General features: G+C 47.7%; 1 protein-coding gene across 1 annotated transcript; it reads left to right on the top strand.

Annotated features, from left to right (window-relative positions):
- The first annotated feature begins 1,897 nt into the window (after positions 1 to 1,897).
- On the top strand, positions 1,898 to 13,301 carry IL11 (interleukin 11). The gene is made up of 5 exons (XM_030197825.1): positions 1,898 to 1,974; positions 7,034 to 7,197; positions 7,627 to 7,713; positions 10,322 to 10,480; positions 13,009 to 13,301. Exons 1-5 carry the CDS (start codon positions 1,962 to 1,964, stop codon positions 13,174 to 13,176), a joined length of 591 nt encoding a protein of 196 aa, XP_030053685.1. The 5' UTR covers positions 1,898 to 1,961; the 3' UTR covers positions 13,177 to 13,301.
- The last annotated feature ends 8,529 nt before the right edge of the window (positions 13,302 to 21,830 follow it).

Raw genomic sequence — 21,830 nt, forward strand, 5'->3', positions numbered from 1 at the left:
GGCTTTATGATGTCATCCACTGTCCATGCTTCTTGACTGTTTGCTGGTGGCTTTGTGATGTCAACCATTGCCTTTGCTTCTCTGCCGCTATTGGCCACTGGCTTTGTGATGTCATCCATTGTCTAAGCTTCTCTGCTACTGTTGGCTGATGGCTTTTTTATGTCATCCAGTGTCCATGCTTCATTGCTACTATTTTGTTACATTTGTACCCCGCGCTTTCCCACTCATGGCAGGCTCAATGCAGCTTAAATGGGGCAATGGAGGGTTAAGTGACTTGCCCAGAGTCACAAGGAGCTGCCTGTGCCTGAAGTGGGAATTGAGCTCAGTTCCTCAGTTCCCCAGGACCAAAGTCCACCACCCTAGCCACTAGGCCACTCCTCCCTCCCTATGGCTTTGTGATGTCTATGCTTCTCTGCTACTGTTGGTTGGTGGCTTTGTGATGTCATCCAGTGTCTATGGTTCTCTGCTGCTATTGGCCAAATGCTTTGTGATGTCATCCACTGTCCATGCTTCTCAGCTGTGGTTTGCCAGTGGCTTTGTGATGCCATCCATTGTAATTGCTTCTCTACTGCTTAGGAAGTTAAAGTTTAACCTTATTAAATAAAGGCTGCCACAGCCTCATTTAACATAACATAGTAACATAGTAACATAGTAGATGACGGCAGAAAAAGACCTGCACGACAATGATTCCTGGGCTCCCGAGACTGCAGTCAGGGTGCTTTGTTACTGGAGAGACCACAGTGCGACTCCCAGAGAAAGAGTCGAGAGAGAGAGAGAGAGAGAAACCACAGTCTGCTTCTTAAGAGCATGTGAGAGACCAAAGTGAAATTTCCAGACGACAGAGCAAAAGAGAGAGAGAGAGAGAGAGAGAGAGTGAGAGAGACACCCATAGTCTGAACCCTGTCAGACAGAGACTGGTTCCTGGAGACGGTGAGACTTCCCTGCCTTACCTCCTTCCCCTCTCCGTTCCTCACTACCTAGAACTTTCTTGCACCTGCCTTTTAGACATTTCTGAGGACCCTGGTACCCATCACAGTCCAAAATGCAATTGAAGGGGGGGGGGGGGGGGGAAGCAAAGCCAGGAGGAGAGAGTTGCCATCAGCTCTGACCTCATCATCCCCCCCCCCACCCATCCCTTCTTTCTCTCTCTCTCTCTCTCTCTGTCTCCCTCTCTCTCTCTCCTCTTCCCACCCAAATCTTCAACACAGACAGAAAAGTCTGAAATTTTCAAAGGAGTGTGTCATCTCCCCTGGCCGCCCACTTCGAATCCAGTACAAGCAACTTGGAGAAAGGATTCTTATAGGGGTGTTTTTTTTTTTTCTGAATGGAAAGTGAGTCAAAAAGTGTGTGTCATCCTTTCTTGAGAGAAAAAAAAACATACACACACACACACTCTTCTGGATCAGTATATAAGCTTGGACTTGTATTGGTGTGAACGCATAAGACACACTCACACTCAGGACACGTGCTGTCTCTCTGTTTCACCTCTCTCACTCATATATATAAACACACACACACACACATACAGATACACACTCAAGACACTGCTGTCGCTCTCTCCCCTCCCCCATTCCATAATCTCACTCACAAACACTCACACTCAGGATACACTTTCCCTCTCTCACACTCACACTCAGGACATACATAGTCTCACTGTCCTCCCCTCCCCATCTCTGCCACTCACTCTCACTCACATTCAGGACATCTGTGGTCTCTCTCTGTCTTCACACACTACTCTCTCAGATTTTTCTACCTCAAGTACTTTTGGAAAACTTTGGGACAGATACCCCTCTCCACCTCATCTTCCACCCTCTTTGCCCACAAAACTGTGGGAGCAGACAGGGAGGGGATAAAACAACCACCAGCAGCAACAGACAAGAGGGAAGACGGTGTTTACACCAACCAACCAAACAAACCTGTTAACTTGAACATAAAGCCACTGGAATAACAAAAGTGAAAACATGAAAAGAAACAGTAAGTGTGAACATTTTTTTTTAATCTTCATTTTACATAGAAGGGTTTTCTTATCTGTTTGGGGTGGGGGGCAGGTGGATTTTATTCCTGGTGGAGGGTGAATTTTTATTTTCATCAGCAGTCTGTTTGTTCTGAGGTGGCACACAGGGATTTAAGTGTCAGAAAACTTCCCCTCTGTGGTGACAGGCACTCTTATACAGTAAGAGGGCATCCTGTCAGGAGATGGAGGGAGTTCACTGTACTGCTTGCAGCCAGATTTTCTCTGGGATTTCATTGTCTTGGTGGGTAAATGAAGGGGCAGCCGCCTGCTTTACAAGTGTTGTCCAGGCAGAGGCTCTTATACCGTAAGATGTATGTGGGAAAGAGAAGTCTTCTCTGTTATTTTAGGGAAATGAGTCTTGTTCCCGGAGAATTCTGCAGAGACAAAGGATTTCTAAGTGGACCGACAGCTGAGAGGGAGCAGACTGTGTAAGTGGGACATGAAGCATGAGGGCTCTTCACTTAAAGTCTGACACAAATTGAAATTTTTTTGCTACTAATGACCAGCCAGTACCCTCAAACAGCGTGACTCACTGATACTGTAAAAGCACAGTAATACTGTACATCAGTCTGATGCCTTGATAGGGACCTAATGAACATCCACTCTTCAGCTATCTGTGCTGTATTCATGCTTTACGTGTATCGGTTTGATGCCTGCATGGGGATCTGATGATGATCCTCTCTTTGGAGCTCTGATGGAGATCTGCTCTTCAGCTGTCTGTGCTGTATTCATGCTTTATATGTATCAATGTGACTCCTGTATGGGTTCTGCTGAAGATCTGCTCTTCAGCTGTCTGTGCTGTATTCATGCTTTTATGTATGTCAGAGTGATTGATGCCTGTACTGGGGTATGAAGGGACCATGATTATGATGAACGCACCCGCATCTTTCCCTGCATTGTCAGATCTCATATGCTGGGAGCCAGTTGGCAGGAGGTTTTGGCAAACTCTGAAACCATGTGTTTCTTTCAGCCACAGGATTGTAATCGGAATGATTACTGATTTTGTGGGTCTTTCAAAGGCCATTGAATGACTGACGGCGTTTTCCTCCATTGCTCCTGGTTTATAACTTCCCTTTTAATTGAGAACATTTTACAATTAAAAAAGCAAAAAAAAAAAAAAAAAAACCAGAACAGGGTTACCCAGTGCCACATCAGGTCACAAAAGTTTCTGTGTAACTCACGTGCTCCATAGCTTTGCATTCTGAAATCTATTTCGAGGGCCTGGCTAGTGGCGAACTCTCAAATAAAGTTACTAAATGGTCATCAGAAGGTCGATGACCGGACGTAGGCAATCATCTACTTGTGGTCAGTCGGGCATTGGGCGAGCAACAGGGAAGTCTTTGTTATAAGACTCCAGGGCAGGATGGGTATCCTTAAAACAGGAGTTCTCCTGGTGATAATGTCCTTATGTCTCGGGAGAGGGGAGGGAGCTGCATAGCAAATGCTGTAGGATAATCTTTTTTGCAAGGCACCTGCTGTATAATCTCTGTGCTGCTGACATGCACTCTTATACAATAAGAGGGAGCTGTCCTATTAAATTATGAGTTCATGAGCACATCTGTGGAATAGGATGGGTTGGTGAGGGGGAGAAGTGGAAGGTACTCTCCTTTTTATACCTAGATGTACCCAGCTCTGACATCCCCTTTGCCCTGGCATCTGTACCCACTCAGCTGGCATTTTCTCTCTGGCATGCTGAGTCATCTCATATACCTTTCTTCCTCCCCCCCACCTTCCCGGCTTTACCTGCAGGGATGCATTCTGCAGACAGTCACGTAAGCTTGAGATGGGGGGGGGGGGGGGGGGGGGGAGGGTTGGTATGTTCCCTGGCTGTTGTGGTTGAGGGGAGAGGAGGTGAGTCAGTTGACACAGCTGGTGCCCTCCCTGCTGGGGCACCAGATCTAAAGTGTTAATTGTGGAGGTGCTGTTTGTTGGGGTGGAAACCTGTCTATCTTCAGGCCCTGTGTGCTCTATTTTAACACGTAGAAATGAACCTTTAGGGCAAGCCCTTCCCACCCAGGAGTTGCATTTTGGATGTTCAAAAATAAGAGAGAGAGAGAGAGATGGGGAAAATTAGGGTTACAAATTTCAGAATGCAATGTGGGATAAGGCCAGGACCGGGCCACCCCACCACCCCCCTTTCTAGATTCAGGGTGGGGGATCTTCAACTCCACTGGACAGGGAGAAACTCTAACTGTTCCTGGGTTAAAATCTCTAAACCCTTCTGCTCTGGAATAGCAGGGGGTGCTACAGGGCAGGAGTGTGGTGCATTGGCAGAGCAGTGTATCAGGGTCTTAGTATTGGAACAGCAAGGGGTGCTACAGGGCAGGAGTGAAGTGCATTGGCAGAGCAGTATATCAGGGTCTCAGTACTGGAATAGCAGGGGGTACTACGTGGCAGGAGTGAGGTGCATTGGCAGAGCAGTGTATCGGGATCTCAGTATTGGAACAGCAGGGGGTGCTACAGGGCAGGAGTGAGGTGCATTGGCAGAGCAGTGTATCAGGATCTCAGTATTGGAACAGCAGGGGGTGCTACAGGGCAGGAGTGAGGTACATTGGCAGAGCAGTGTATCAGGATCTCAGTACTGGAATAGCAGGGGGTGTTGCAGGGCAGGAGTGAGGTGTGGGACTCTCATTCGGTCTCTGTGTTGTCTTACATCAGGACCCCCCTCTCCATAAATAAATAGGTCTTATTGCATAAAATGGGACATGTGGTGATGCTATTGGGGTTGCTGCCCACTGTATTTTTGTTTATCTTAACGATTCATGTCTTAGGGAGATGCCCTGAGCTGCCACCAGCAGACATGACACTTCATCTGTCCGTGTTAGGTGTCCGGAGACCTCCAGATGCATGGAGAATCAGTTTGGTGCCCACGAGTGGGTCTGTGCTCAGATTTGCTCAGGCACAGATTACTTTAAAATATATATTTTTTTATTATACCCTGGTGCCTTCAACGAGCCAAATTTATTTCCAGGTCTTCCCAACTCTGTCCCCCTTACACCTTCCTCTGACCGAGTCCATCCTCCCAGCAAGACCACCGCTTGATAGCACCAAACCACCAATATATTGCCCTGAGGCCTGGCACTGGCTATAAGGGAAGTTCTTGCTTGAGAGAGGGATTTTCAAACCAACTGTATGTGTAATGGGGTAATTAGGTTCGTATATTGCCTTTCTGTGGCATAGGCTCAAAATATATTAGAAGGTCTTCAATAACATGATCTAAAATGTACATTCTTGACATGTATATTCTGTCTCTCCTCCCTGCTCTTTTCTCTCCTGCTCTTCCAATAATGAGAGTCCCACAACTCACTTCTGTCCTGCGGTATCTCCTGCTATTCCACTACTGAGACCCTCACACACAGCTCTGCCAATGCACCTCACTCCTGCCCTGCAGCACCCCCTGCTGTTCCAATACTGAGATCCTGATACACTGCTCTGCCAATGCACCTCACTCCTGCCCCGTAGCACCCCCTGCTATTCCAGTACTGAGACCCTGATACACTGCTCTGCCAATGCACCTCACTCCTGCCCTGTAGTACCCCCTGCTATTCCGAGACCCTAGCACACAGCCCTGCCAATGCACCTCACTCCTGAACTGCAGCACCCCCTGTTATTGTGACACTAAGACCTTCCCCCCCCCCCTTTCACAGAGATCTGCCAGTGCTCCTTTCCTTTCCCTTCGCTGACATATACCCTTCCCCATTCTCCACAATCTTTGGGTCATGAGATCTGGTGAAATCATCCTCCTTTTGACGTAAGCCATCCTCAGTTTCCGGCATTCCGGCGATCTGGGAGTTTCTCGGATTGTGTAAGCTCCTTCCTCACTTCCCAGAGCAGCGACAGGTGATGCTGTGGTACCTGGGTGGCATGGCTGGCACAGGAGGGGGGAGAAAAAGTGGAGGGGAGAACAAAGGATATAAAAATCACAGGACATTTATATCTTCTGTACTGGAATGTGAGACACCCTCTGCCTTCCCCCAAACCCGAGACTCAGGAATGCCTGGGCTGCCGTCCAGAACTTAAGCGTTTCGGGACATCTGCCAAATTACAGTGGACAGAAACAGGAAACCTTTGGCTTAAGAACTGAATAGGACAGTGCTTTTCTGGGTCACCTTTCAAGCCAGCAAGATATTGTCTCTCCCTTATGGAGGGCCTGGCCCACCATTTGGTGACTGTGTTTTTCACATGGTGACCTGTTCTTCAACTGCTACTCAATTATGCCAATGAGGCCCTGCATCCCTCTCAGGCTGCCGCCACAGCAGATTCACCTGACAGGGTTGATCCAGTCCAGATTTTACCCCATTGCATGCTGAGAATTGTTGTTCTGATTTTCCTCTTACAGTCTTTGAGAGACATGCAAGACTACAAGTCCCAGCATGCAATGGGGTAAAACCCGGGTTGGATCAACCCTATTGGGTGGATCTGGAGCCAATTGGCAACTCTGCCTGCACCTCACACCAGGGCAGCCGGGCCAGACTGAGACATCCATATGACCTGGGGCTAGGAGGATAGGGGCAAGAAGCATCTTGGTTGGAGAGAGGGTGACACACCCCTGAGCTAGCCTGGATCTCCCCTAATCCCTCCCCCCTTCGGATTTAGGGAATACAAGCCTGACATGTCTTTTTTTCCTGTCTGTGACCTCCCTGACCTGCTGGCCCAGAGTGAACATCACAGACTTGGAAGGAGGGAGGGCAAGCAGCAGCAAGAGGTCAGTGCAGGGCAGAGGGGAGATGAGACAAGGAGAAATAAGGAATCTGATTAAGTCATCTGCTCCCAGATGGCAGAATCTTAAAGGAAAGGTTGCCTGGATTCTCCTCTCACTCCCCCTTCCCCCACCCACTTAGGCTGATCACCAATGCTTTCGGGGGGGGGGGGGGGGGGGGGAGATACAGTGGCTCCTTTTCCTAAGTGGGATTCACAACTACAATTCCCTGCATGCACCAGGGCAGAAACCCAGGACCAGACTAGAAATCAGGACTGAAAACAAGTGCAAGCTGGTTGATGGCCTCTTTATTTTTACAGGTGGTGTCTACCAGCTGGTTTTAGCACTCTGGAGCTTGTACGAGGGCATGCAGGCCATCCCCCTCCTCAGAACCAAAGCACACGATCCCCGGGCAGACCTGGATGTCATCGTTCATCTAACCAGACACCTCCTGGGAGACACCAAGAAGCTCTTCCATCATTTCGTAAGTGTGACATACAGCAGGGAGCAAGGGGGGGAGGGGGGAGAAACTGCAGGGCAAAAGTGAGGTGCCCTGGAAGAGTCGTATGTGTGTGTTTGGGGAGGGAGAAGGTCTCAGTACTGGAATATCAGGGGTGGGGGTACTGAGGTGCAGGAATGGGGTGCCCGGGAAGAGATGTAGGTGTATGGGGGGCTATAAGGGTTTCTGTAGGGCAGGACTGAGGTGTCCTGGAACATCTGTATATACGTGGGAGGAGGTCTCAGTCCTGGAATTTGAAGGAGGGGTGCTGTGAGTCAGGAATGAGGTGCATCAGCAGAGTTCTGACTCTGTATATCTGGCCTATAATGAACGGACCTGCTGCTCACCCACTGCCAGTCTGTACATGGTGGGACGGAAAGTGATGAAGTACTGAGGTGGATTTTTCTCTTGCAGAAGACCAAATACCCTCTGGAAGGAGAGCACAGATTGGAGACGTTACCGACGCTGGCTATGAACGCTGTCGATCTCTCCAGCATCCAGGTACATGTCGCGGAATCACTGTGGCTCTGCAATCCAGGAGGTTTGCTGTGGCAGGACTAGAATTGCCCCTCCCTCCCTCCTCCCACCCCAATCCTCTGAAAGAGCCATTTATTCATCTCCTCTGGCCACTGTGGGAGACCCCAGAGGGCAGGTAGTTACGCATGGGATATGACTTCGGAGGCGGCTCACCGCTGGTGAGATGCCCAGGTTCATTGGATGGCACTCCCACATTCATAGTTATGAGTGTCAGCTCTACCCTGGTACTCCACTGCTTTGGCCGTTTTAAAGCCACTGTTTTAAGTACATAAGTATTGCCATACTGGGAAAGACCAAAGGTCCATCAAGCCCAGCATCCTGTTTCCAACAGTGGCCAATCCAGGTCACAAATACCTGGCAAGATCCCAAAAAAGTACAAAACATTCTATTCTGCTAATCCCAGAAATAGTGGATTTTCCCCAAGTCCATTTAATAACGGTCCATGGACTTTTCCTTTAGGAAGCCGTCCAAACCTTTTTTAAACTCCGCTAAGCTAACCGCCTTTACCACATTCTCTGGCAACGAATTCCAGAGTTTAATTACACGTTGAGTGAAGAAACATTTTCTCCGATTCGTTTTAAATTTACTACATTGTAGCTTCATCGCATGCCCCCTAGTCCTAATATTTTTGGAAAGCATAAACAGACGCTTCACATCTACCCGTTCAACTCCACTCATTATTATTAATGTTTTTTTATTTTCTTTATTAACATTTTATAATATATCACAAAACAATGTGATTAAGAAATCGGCATTCATTTTACAAGAAAATTAAATACAATACGGAAAAATAATAAAAACAGCCTTTCCATCCACAAATAAAGAAAAACTGATTCCAAGATTTCAAAAATCTAACAGTAAGGAAAATTATAAATCTCACAGTTGCTACCTCTGTATTTAGACCCCAGCCTGCTATTTGGGAGGACATACGACATTCACATCAACTCTAGCATCAAGAAATTCTTTAAGCTGTTTAGGGTCCATAAACTGAAATTGCTTACCCTCAAGCATTACATTACAGATACAAGGAAAATGTAATACAAAATTTGCTCTCATAGCTTCTACTCTGGGGCGCAGTTCTAAAAAAGCCCTGCGCTGCATCTGTGTAGGCTTAGAAAGATCTGGAAAAATCCTAACTTTTGAACCCCAAAACAGATTTTCTTAGGGAAAGTCTTAATACAGCGTTCCGATCTGGCTCCAGCACAAAAGTGACCAGCATAGTTGTCCTTTGGGTAATCACATCCAACGAATTTTCTAGGAAAGAAGTAAGATTCATTTCTTCACCCATCACAGGGGGGTTTCCTACCGTCCCCTTAAAATTCCAGATGTAATAAGCACGTGTAATGGGAGGTAATGAGTCTTTGTCCATTTCTAAAATTTCAATCATATATTTTTTCAACTTTTCTAAAGGAGAGATTAACGGAGACTTGGGGAAATTGAGAAACCTAAGGTTAAGTCTTCTAGCCTGGTTCTCCAGGTATTCCAAACGCTTATGCAGAAAATTATTGTCCTTAACTAGAGCGGTTTCCAAAGTCCCCATTCCCTGAATTTTAACATCTACATTTTCCATTTTCAAGGATTGCTGTGCAGTCACTTGTGCCTGTATCAGAGCAGCTTCCGAAAGAACTTTAATATCATTAGTATTTTCTTTCATAGTACTTTGCATAGAGGGTTGAATATTGTAGACCATATCCCACAGTGACTCAAGCGTCACAATGGCTGGTTTAGTTATATCGCTTGTTGGTGAAGGAGAGTGAGGCTGAACCTTGGTACGAGACAGTTTAGAAACTATATCTTGAGGCAGTACCTTTAAGGCTAATTGAGCTGATATTTCTCGAACCTGGGATCCACTCGCCACTGCTTCAGTCCTCCCCTCAAACAGGTTGCACCCCTCCGGTATCCGTCTCTGTTCGGGCTGCTGCAAACAATCCACTCCCTGGCTCGCGTGGTGCCATGCGTTCCATGGGGCTCAGAGAAGCCCCATCGCCGCTTTCTATCGACGTCAATGCGTTGACAGTTGCAGAGGGGGTCGAAGTGCCCAGAGGACCCGGTTGATTCTTAGAGAACTGCAGGGTCGTTTGCTTCAACGATGACGAGGTTCCAGGAGCCGAGGGGTACTCCTTCACCTTTCCCCTCCGTTTCCCCATCGATATCGACGGGTCGAGGGCAACGAAAGAAGCTTAAGACCAGAGCGACCTCTAAGAGCAAACACAGGTGCGTCCGTTCAGAGCGCCATCTTGGAATCTCCACTCATTATTTTATAGACCTCTATCATATCTCTGGTGTGAGCACAAGGAAGAGATCTGGGATCCTGCCGGGTACCTGGATTGGCCACTGTTGTAGACGGGATACTGGGCTCGATGGACCTTTGGTCTGGTCTAGTTATGCCCCTTGTCTTCTTACATCCTTAGGAATTTTCAATGTGTTACTCCAACATTTTTTTCGGTCAGGACACCCTACTGCCTCCCTCTCCCCACCCCTTGCAATTTCCTGAGCTCTATTGCTCCCTCCCTCAGCATTGCCCGATAGGTTTTCTTCCACCCTCCATCGTTCACTCTTCTTTCTCCCTCAGGTTTCCCCAGGCCTGACCAAGATCAGCTCGGATCTTCTCGTCTACCAGCAGCACTTTGACTGGCTGAAGCAAATGATTCACGCCATCCGGCCTCTGGAGCGAGACTTCAACGCAGTGCATAGCTCCATTGACAAGTTACTGAGGAAGCTGGAGCACTTGGTAAGAGAGAGGGTCTCCGGGGAGAGAATGTTGGGGGTATGATGGCACCTTGCATCTACTGCAAAGTAAAGTTAGTTTAGGTGTGGAGAAATCAACATCTGGATCATGAGAGTGAATAGCCTTTAGTCAAAAAAACATCTTAGCAATCTAAGGGTTTTTTTTTTTACAAAGCCGCGGTAGAAATCAGCTGGCGGTAAACGCTGAGACGCCCACGGCTTAGTAAAAGATTCCCTAAGTTGTTGTAATCGAAATATAGTCTTATGCCATAAGTGGTTCACTTGAGATGTGTAAGTTAGTGAAGAAGACCTTAGATTCTGATTCAATGGTTAAGGTCCGATCTTTCGATAAGGTGAGGAGGTTTCACGAAATGCCTAGCCACCCGCCTGGGGCTACCCTGCGGCCACGTTGAGGGTCTATCCCCAGCACAGCTCAGGTGCACCTGCACCTGCTGCTTGTGTTCTACATTAGCACCCTCCTCCCACCAACTGGGTCCCAACCGCCTCCCACTCTCAAATTATCCACAGCGATTCCTAGGTTACTGGGGCCATGTGCCCAGTGGTCCCACAGTTCCTAGAAAGCACTCACAGACCCAACACACAAACCACCAGGATTCTTAGTCAGTCCAGGCAAGCAGAGGCAATAAACTAAAAATGTTTATTGTCATGAAAAATTAGAACAATGAACAGAAAATGTGATATCAGCAAAACAATAACAGGTAACTGAAATATGGATCAGTTATAACACAAAGAAAAGATGTTGTGTACTATCTAAACAGTACCTGGGGAGAATGTGTTAAGTGCATGGGAGAGAGGGAGTTTATTTATGATTTAATTTTCATTTTATACAACAATTAGTTGTGGTTATTAATTTGTCCGAGACCCTCATTACAATCGGTGTGTGTTAATGTCCTCTGCCTACAAACCCTTACCACCTTGGTGGACTTCTTGTTTCCATTTCAAGTATAATAATATCTGAAAGTCCTGGTGGAATCTCAGACACTCACGTAGCCAGATGTGTCTGACAGGCTGCGCAAGGGACCAGAGAGTCTGGATTCCAGGTTTGCACTGGTGAATGTTATTACCAAGCTTTTTGAAGTGGGAGAGGTTGTACACTCGGCTTCCCAGCAGGGGTCAGCAGAGCTGCAGCCGGGGGGGGGGGGGGGGGGAAGACATTGTAGCCAGTGCTGGATTTGAACTCGCATCCCAGTGCAGTGTGGGATTTTAGTCTCTGATTCTTCCCCGTTGACATCAGTGCTGGGCTCCTCTAATCCACCAGGATGGAGTTGCCAGGAATCCAGGACTAGTTCCAAATATTCCTCCTATATCTGGCTAATTTGGCAGTTTTAGGCCAGTTATTTTCAACTCAGTTTTCAGGGACCATCTGGCCACTCGGGTTTTCAGGATAACCACAATGAATATGCATGAGAGAGATTTGCATAATAAAAAAAAAAGAGTGCATGTACATCTCTCTCATGCATATTCATTGTGGATATCCTGAAAACCCGAGTGGCCAGGTGGTCCCTGAAAACTGGGTTGAAAACCACTGCTGTAGGCTGTTCACAATGCTTCAGGTTTGAAGGGACAAATCTAACCTCAGAGCTGCCAAGTGACTCAGTTTCTGGGAGGGAGACTTTTGAGCCAGTGCTGGATTTGAACTCACATCCCAGTGCAGTGTGGGAGTTGTAGTTCCTGATCAGGGGTGGCCCAAGACAGTCTACCACCTGAAGCGAGGGGATGGTCTGTCGCCCCGGCTCTGCTCCGCTTTCCCTGGCTTCACTCCGCCCCCCCCCCCCCCCCCTCAGTCTGACATCTCCCCCTTCCTTTGTTCCCCAAATTTTCCTTCTTTTCTGGCTTTTCAAAGATTGGGACAGCGGTTCCCATACGCTGCCCTGCCTCCGGCCCCAGCCCCTTCTCTCTACTGCGACTCGCCCCGCCTCCGAGGAAACAGGAAATATGTCAGAGAGGTGGGCCGTAAGAGAGAAGGGGTTGGCTCCAGGGCAGCATATGGGAACCGCTGCCGCCTGACTTTTCCAAGCAAGAAAAGAAGGTGACTTCGGGGAAGGAAGGGCAGGAAGCGAAGCTAGGGCATGGGGGATCCCGTCTGAGGCCCCCGCCTCAGGTGGCTTAATGGTAGGTAGGGCCGCCACTGTTCCTGATTCTGCTCATTGAAATCAGAACTGCTGGCCTCATAGTGTATCAAGAGGGGGTTGTCAGAAATCCAGGACTGGCCTAAAATCTCACTCTTGGAACTGGGTAACTTGGCGGAACTGGGTTGGTACAAGGAAGGAGATGGGTAGCGATTCTTCCTGCAATCAATGCCTGGCAGTCAGGATATATCCTTGCTCTGTGGATTGGAATAACTGGCCATCTCCTATGCTGTTATAACCTTGAAAAACAGTTTCCCCAAGACAGGGGGAAGGTCTTCACCCTTCCTATAAATCAGGTTTCAGAGAGGATTTAGTTTTACAAGGGGAGATGTGATGATTTGCAGTAGCTCCTTATCCCACTTTCGTGTTCCTCTCCCTGCAGATGGCGAAGCTGAATATGCTGAGGGCCAGCGAACCGCCAACCTCGCCGCTGCCCGCCTCCGCCACCCACTGGTCTGTGATCCAGAGCGGGCACGCCATCTTCCACGACTTCCACCTCTTCTTGGATTGGGCAGCCCGGGCGCTGGTGGTGATCCGCAAGAAACTGTGAGAAAGGGGGAGGGGGAAGAAACCCCTCGCCCCCACCACCTCACACCAGCACTAAAAGGCAACGTATTTACAAAAGAAACGGAGGCAGGACCTCTGCTGCGTGTGGGCAAGGTCAGCGGCACATGCCAAGTTCTCATTCCCATCTCTGGAGCTCCTCCTCCCCCTCCGCGGCCGACGGAAGGAGGGATAGCGCAAAAGTGGACATGATATTTCCTTTCAACAAAGTCATTTTAGCCTTTATTTGAGATACTTAAATGTAGCAGGCTAATATTTATATAATCTGATATTTATTTATTTATTTTATTATTATTATTATTATTATTATTTTTTAAACATTTCGACACGCTGAATGCTGAATTTTGGAGTTTTTCCCTAGATGTGGAGTCAAGTTCTCTTCTGCCCTTTGGGGTGTGGTTGGTTCTTTTCTCTTTACACTTCTCTGTAATTATTCCGTTCACCTCTCCTCTCTCCTTTACTGTTTTCCCCTTCTCTCCTCTCTTGTCTCCTCCTTGGAACAGATTCTTCACTCTAGTTAACATCTTCCTTTCTGTTAACTTAATCCCCTGGCACCTCAAATCCTCATCTTCTGAGGGGTAGTTTTAGCAAAAAGAAAAAAAATCAAGGGGAGAGATGAGCTGGGGAGACGTCTTATACAGAAATACGAACTCATGTGGGGCCAGCTTAACCATCAGGGAAACTAGCTAGGCATTGCGTAGGGCGGCAGCTTGTGTGGCGGATAGGAAAGAACAGCTGCTGTCAAGGCAAAACATAGATCCCGACAGTTAGACGACGCAAACAATCACCAGCAAGAGAGAGTTTCTAATTTCCAAAAAGCCCATTTGGCTGGATATAATAGTCATTTAACTGGGAAAATTGTTTCTGAAAATGGAATTTAATATTTAAAAGTGTGCTATCTGTGCAGTTGTCCAGGATTTGTTTGGGATGGGTGAGGTTGCGATAGTCATAATTCAGAGGTCCTGTTAATGAAAGTCTCAGTGAGAGGGGGGAAAATAAAAGATAATTGAGAGGGGTGGGAGGTGGACAGTTTGCTTAGGGTGTCTTAATACTCTTGCAAGAGTCCTGTCCTCATGTTATCTCAGTGTTTCTATGATTTGCTGGTGATGCGGCAGTGACACCTGCTGGCCAAAAGGCAGAATAAGAAATTTGTTTTCCTCTGATACATACATCCTTGTGCAGACAGCTCGCATTTATAGACTTAAACAGGGGCGCCTTATTACTTTCAAAGCACTTTGTATGACCCTGGATGAGTCACTTTATGAGCTTGCAATTCTGTTTTAATTCCTCTTCTGTTACTGATTCTGTGACCCCAGGACAAGTTACTTTACCTCCCTGTGCCTCGGCTCTAATCCCCGGTTCTGGCCTGGGATGAGCCATTTTATCTCCCTATAACTAAGCTCTAATCCCCGGCTCTGTCACTGACTCTGTGTGTGATCCTGGAGCGAGTCCCTTTATCTCCCTGTGCCTAAGCTCTAATCCCTGGCTCTGTGTGTGACTTGAGGTGGGAGGGTTATTTTTTCTTTCAGTGCCTTAGTTCATAAAAACAATTATTGCTGGAATGGTTGTGGCCCAGTTTTCTCCTGCTGCTCCCCCTTCTGATGGTACCTGTGTTTACGAATTTACTTATTTCTGATTAGTATTTATTGAAATGTTTCAGATTCGGGAATTAATATTGTGCTTTTTTTTGTGTGTGTGTCCTGGTGGGTGGGGCAATATTAGTTTCTCCATGGCCCCCTGTTCCTAAATCACCTCCACTTATTTCCTCTGAACTTGAGGGGGCTGGGGGTTGACATCCTTATGAGAAATCAGAATAAGAGTTCAATGCATGCAGTGAGAGTGGGTGTGGGTGACAGGGTTGTGTGGGTGTATCTGGCAGATTGTGTATGTGTGTTGCTGTGTATATGTGGATGCAGGTGTTCATATGTCGGTGAGGGGGTTGTAAGTGGACAGGGTTGTGTAGGTGTGTGTGTGTGTCTGTGTATGCGCATTAGTGTGCATATGTGGATGTGGGTGCTCATGTGTAGGTGGGGTGTGTTAGCAGTGTTGTGTGGGTGGATGGGGTTGTGTAGATGTGTGTGCCTGATTGTGTATGTGTGTTGGTGTGTATATGTGGATGCAGGTGTTCATATGTAGGTGAGGGGGTTGTAAGTGGACAGGGTTGTGTAGGTAGGCGGATGTGTGTGTGAATGTCTGGCTGATTGTGTATGTGCATTAGTGTGCATATGTGGATGTGGGTGTTCATGTGTAGCTGGGGTGTGTAGGTGGGGTGTGTGAGCGGTGTTGTGTGGGTGGATAGGGTTGTGTAGGTGTGTGTGTGTGTCTGTGTATGCGCATTAGTGTGCATATGTGGATGTGGGTGTTCATGTGTAGGTGGGATGTGTGAGCGGTGTTGTGTGGGTGGATGGGGTTGTGTAGACGTGTGTGCCCGATTGTGTATGTGTGTTGGTGTGCATATGTGGATGTGGGTGTTCATGTGTAGGTGGGGTGTGTGAACAGTGTTGTGTGGGTGGATAGGGTTGTGTATGTGTGTTGCTGTGTATATTTGGGTGTGTGAGTGGATAGGGTTGTGTCAGTAGGCAGATGTGTGTGGGTGGACAGGGTTGTGTGGGTAGGTGGATGTGTGTGGGTATGGATATATGTGTCTGGCTGATTGTGTATGTGTGTTGTATGTTGGTGTATATATGTGTATGTGGGTGTGCATATGTAGGTGGGGTTGTGTGAGTGGTGTTTGTTGGTGTGCACATGTGGGTGGGGGGTTGTGAGTAGATGTGGGGGTATTGGGGGAGGGGGTGGTAACACCAGGCCTGTGAGGTCATTGCTGTGGAACAGAGTCTTCCATTATTTAAACAGACATTTCACATTGTTTCATTGAGGGACCAGCGGCAGGTGCTCTCTGGCTTTAGTTTTGCACATTAAAATCATCTCCCTCGTGTCATTTCTCGCAAACAAATGAAAAACAAGACTGAGCGTGAAGACACGAAGGAAGGGCTGGAAACATCCTATTTATTTGAGAGCATTGCTGTGGCTTCCTGGTAGAGATATATGTCTAAATTATTTAATTTATGAAGAATGTACGGCATGCTCTCTATTTATTATCAGATTGTACTGTCTGTGTGGGCGGGTGCATTCCTTTTTGTACAAAACTTGAATTAAAAAAAACTTTCTTAAGATTTGGAATACAAAGTGAGAGGCTCAGTTTTTGCTGGTGAGATTCATTTCTATGGGATGAGAAGGCTGGTGTGAAAGGTACACACCACACACACACGCGAGAACAGGTACAGCACAGACACACAGACACACACGAACAGGTACCAGACACACACACACACACACACATGAACAGGTACCACAGACACACACACACACATGAGAACAGGTACAGCACAGACACACACACACATAAACAGGTACAGCACAGACACACACACACACACATGAACAGGTACCACAGACACACACACACACACACACACACACACACACACACGAGAACAGGTACAGCACAGACACACACACACATAAACAGGTACAGCACAGACACACACACACATAAACAGGTACAGCACAGGCACACACATGAACAGGTACAACACACACACAGGAATGTCAAGTCAAATGCAAGGCGATGATAAGGAAGGCTAAGAGGGACTTTGAAAAAAAGATTGCGTTGGAGGCAAAAACACATAGTAAAATATTTTTTAGGTATATTAAAAGCAGGAAACCAGCAAAAGAATCGGTTGGACCGCTAGATGACTGTCTTCCCTGATCGCCCCTTTTACTCCTCAAAGCCGTAGCGAACAGATTAAATGAATTCTTTGTTTCGGTCTTCACCGAGGAAGATTTGGGTGGTATACTGGTGCCGGAAATGGTATTCGAAGCTGACGAGTCGGAGAAACTTAATGAATTCTCTGTAAACCTGGAGGATGTAATGGGGCAGTTCTACAAACTAAAGAGTAGCAAATCTCTTGGACAAGATGGTATTCATCCCAGAGTACTGATAGAACAGAAAAATGAGCTTGTGGAGCTATTGTTAGTAATATGTAATTTATCTTTAAAATCGAGTGTGGTACCGGAAGGTTAGAGGGTGACCAATGTAACGCAGATTTTAAAAAGGTTCCAGAGGAGATCCAGGAAATTATAGACCGGTGAGTCTGACGTCGGTGCCGGGGAAAATGGTAGAGACTATTATAAAGAACAAAATTACAGAGCATATTCAAAAGCATGGATTAATGAGAGAAAGTCAGCATGGATTTAGTGAAGGAAAATCTTGCCTCACCAGTCTACTACATTTCTTTGAAGGGGTGAACAAACATGTGGATAAAGGTGAGCTGGTTGATATTGTGTATCTGGATTTTCAGAAGGCGTTTGACAAAGGACCTCATGAAAGACTCCAGAGGAAATTGGAGAGTCATGGGATAGGAGGTAGTGTTCTATTGTGGATAAAAAACTGGTTAAAAGATAGAAAACAGAGCGTAGGGTTAAATGGTCAGTATTCTCAATGGAGAAGGGTAGTTAGTGGGGTGCCCCAGGGAGTTTGTGCTGGGATCGTTGCTTTTTAACATATTTATAAATGACCTAGAGATGGGAGTAACTAATGAGGTAATTAAATTTGCTGATGACCCAAAGTTATTCAAAGTTGTTAAATCGCGGGAGGATTGTGAAAAATTACAAGAGGACCTTACGAGACTGGGAGACTGGGTGTCTAAATGGCAGATGACGTTTAATGTGAGCAAGTGCAAAATGATGCATGTGGGAAAGAGGAACCCGAATTATAGCTATGTCATGCAAGGTTCTACGTTAGGAGTCACGGACCAAGAAAGGGATCTATGTGTCGTCGTCGATGATACGTTGAAACCTTCTGCTCAGTGTGCTGCTGCGGCTAAGAAAGCAAATAGAATGTTAGGTATTATTAGGAAAGGAATGGAAAAACAAAAATGAGGATGTTATAATGCTTTTGTATCGCTCCATGGTGCGACCGCAGCTCGAATATTGTGTTCAATTCTGGTCACCGCATCTCAAAAAAGATATAGTGGAATTAGAAAAGGTGCAGAGAAGGGCGACAAAAATGATAAAGGGGATGGGACGACTTCCCTATGAGGAAAGGTTAAAGTAGTTAGGACTCTTCAGCTTGGAGAAAAGGCGGATGAGGGAGATATGATAGAGGTCTATAAAATAATGAGTGGAGTGGAACGGGTAGATGTGAAGCGTCTGTTTACACTTTCCAAAAATACTAGGACTAGGGGGCATGCGGTGAAGCTACAATGTAGTAAATTTTAAACAAATCTGAGAAAATGTTTCTTCACTCAATGTGTAATTCAACTCTGGAATTCGTTGCCAGAGAGTGTGGTAAAGGCAGTTAGCTTAGCGGAGTTTAAAAAAGGTTTGAACGGCTTCCTAAAGGAAAAGTCCATAGACCATTATTAAATGCACTTGGGGAAAATCCACTATTTCTGGGATAAGCAGTATAAAATGTTTAGTACTTTTTTGGGATCTTGCCAGGTATTTGTGACCTGGATTGGCCACTGCTGGAAACAGGATGCTGGACTTGATGGACCTTTGGTCTTTCCCAGTAAGACAATACTTATGTACGAACAGGTACCACACACCAGTGGCGTTCCTAGGGGGGGGGGGCGGTGGGTGCGGTCCGCCCCGGGTGCACGCCGCTGGAGGGGTGCCGCGTGCGCCTGTCCTCCATTCGTTCCATGCTTCTTCTCTGCCCTGGAACAGTTCTTGTTCCGGGGCAGAGAAGAAGCATGGAATGAACGGAGGACAGGCGCGCGCGGCACCCCCCCAGCGGCGTGCACCCAGGGGGGTTCCTTCGCGGGAGGTGTCCTTTCGCCGGGGGAGTCACGCTGCATCTGGGGGGGGGCGCTGCACCCGGGGGGAGGGGCGCATTGGCGATCCGCCCCGGGTGTCAGCCCCCCTAGGAACGCCACTGCCACACACACACGAGAACAGGTACAGCACAGACAGACAGACAGACACACGCATACGAGAACAGGGGGAAGAGAGGTTGGTGGTTGGGAGGCGAGGATAGTGGAGGGCAGACTTATACGGTCTGTGCCAGAGCCGGTGATGGGTGGCGGGACTGGTGGTTGGGAGGCGGGAAATACTGCTGGGCAGACTTGTACGGTCTGTGCCCTGAAAAAGGCAGGTACAAATCAAGGTAAGGTATACACATATGAGTTTATCTTGTTGGGCAGACTGGATGGACCATGCAGGTCTTTTTCTGCCATCATCTACTATGTTACTATGTAACACGCACACACACACAAGAACAGGTACAACACAGACAACAACAGTGTAAACATTACACAACCCCTTGTACACCTTTCTTTGTTTTATTATTGTAAATCACTATGTTCCTGCTGTTGATAATTGTGGTATATCAAGTATTTTAATAAACGTAAACAGCAACATTGCAAATGACACACACAGCACAGAAAGAAACAAACGATGCAGCCTTTCTCCCCCTCCCGCCCTCTTTCTCTCGCACACACATTACTACTTGACACTTTCATTTCCCATTTTCACTTTCACCCAGTTTCTTTTTCTGTCTTTGGCCTCCCCCCCCCCCCCCCCCCCCCCCCCCCCCGCCCGTCTCACGACATTAACAAACAGAAAAGAAGTTTTGAAACATATTTTCCTTTTTCTCTGCCTGTATGAACTGCCTTCAACCCAACACACAGGAAGCAAAGAAACCCCAAACCTGCTGCCCCCTCACCCCCGAAACATGTATATCTTCTCACACACATGCTTAGAGCCAGCAGCTCTGTGGTTCATAGAATACATTGGCCCAGTCCTGGCTTTGTTCTCCATTCCAGTGCATGCTGGGACTGTTCCCTGCGTTTTCCTGAGCGGAAATCAGGACTAGAGATGTGTGGGTTGAGGTCAAAACTGATGGTAAGTCTACTGTTCTCTCAGATACTCTAGAAATTACTAAGGTAAAGCACTAGTGCACCACAGAGAACTGAAGAGAACTTACATCAGAACCCCATGTGGGTGTCACGCTGATAAACATAAAACATGAATACAGCACAGACAGTTGAAGAACAGATCTTCCTTAGAGCCCCATGCAGGAATCACATGATACACATAAAGCATGAATACAGCACAGACAGCTGAAGAACAGATCTTCCTTAGAGCCCCATGCAGGAATCACATGATACACATAAAGCATGAATACAGCACAGACAGCTGAAGAACAGATCTTCCTTAGAGCCCCATGCAGGAATCACACTGATACACAGCAGGGGCGTAGCTACTATGGGGCCATGGGGGCCTGGGCCCCCGTACATTTGGCCCTGGACTCCCCTGCCGATGACCCTCTCAACCCCCCCTCCCGCCACCAACCCCCCGCCGCCGTCTGCTACCTTTGCTGGCGGGGGACTCCAACCTCCGCCAGCCGAAGTCTTCTTCCTTCGTTTTGTTTCTGAGTCTGACGTACTGCACGTACAACGTGCGGGACATCAGACTCACAGAAACAGAACGAAGCCCTGCAGATCGCAAGGCTTTGTTCTGTTTCTGTGAGTCTGATGTCCTGCACGTTGTACGTGCAGTACGTCAGGCTCAGAAACACAACAAAGGAAGAAGAGGACCTCGGCTGGGGGGGGTTGGGGTCCCCCGCCAGCAAAGGTAGGCGACGGCGACGGTGGGCGGGCAGGGGTTGTAAGCTCTTCGAGCAGGGACCGTCCTTCCATGTTAAACTGTACAGCGCTGCGTAACCCTAGTAGTGCTTTAGAAATGTTAAGTAGTAGTAGTAGAGAGGGTTGTCGGCGGGGGGGGGGGGGGGGTCAAAGTTGGTGATGGTGGTGCTGACGGCGGCGGGGGGTGGGGGGTTAAAATGTGCCCCCTCACCTCGGGCTCTGGACCCCCCTCCCGCCAAAGTCTGGCTACGCCCCACACAGTTTGAATACAGCACACAGGCCCGGCTTAACCATTAGCCCAGACGAGGTTTTGGCCCAGGGTGCCAGTGATTAAGAGTGCCAAAATACCTTACCTGGTATACAGGTTAAGCCTTTTCTTCCCCCTCTCTCTCTCCTCTCTTACTCCTCCGTGGCCCTGTAAAGTTTGCATTGGTTGCCGGCAGCAGCATGACAGGCTGCACAGCAGCATTCGGCTAGCCCCTGGCTCGTCCCTCTGCCGCGTCCTGCCTCCTGCCAGCCCCTAGCTCATTCCTCTGCCACGTCCTGCCTCCTCTGATGCAATTTTGTGTGGGCAGGAAGAGCTGAAAAACAGGACTGGGCTGATTTTAATAAAATCTATTGCCTTAACTATAATAAAAAAGGGCAAACAAATGTGTTTAAACATGAATGAAAATACAGAATTGGAAAGAAAGGAGATCACAGACTATGACTGAAAGAAGTAGGAACGCAGCCCTGGCCAGCTCCTGACAGACAGGAACAGCTGCTCAGCACAGCTCAGGTGTCCTGCCTGCTGTCACATGATCTGGCATGAAGGTACCTCTTATCCTGCCCTCTCCGCCTCCTCACCTTCCCAACAACCTTCCACCCCCACCCGAGGTTGAGCCAGGAAAACAGGGCTGAGGCCGCCCCCTGGCTGGGGATTGGGCTCTTCCCTCTCCTTCACTGGAGCTGACTGGTCTGATGAGGAATCGCTCACAGGAGTGCCACCTCC

The sequence above is a fragment of the Microcaecilia unicolor genome, chromosome 3 (genome assembly GCF_901765095.1).
Source record: "Microcaecilia unicolor chromosome 3, aMicUni1.1, whole genome shotgun sequence".
NCBI lineage: Eukaryota > Metazoa > Chordata > Amphibia > Gymnophiona > Siphonopidae > Microcaecilia > Microcaecilia unicolor.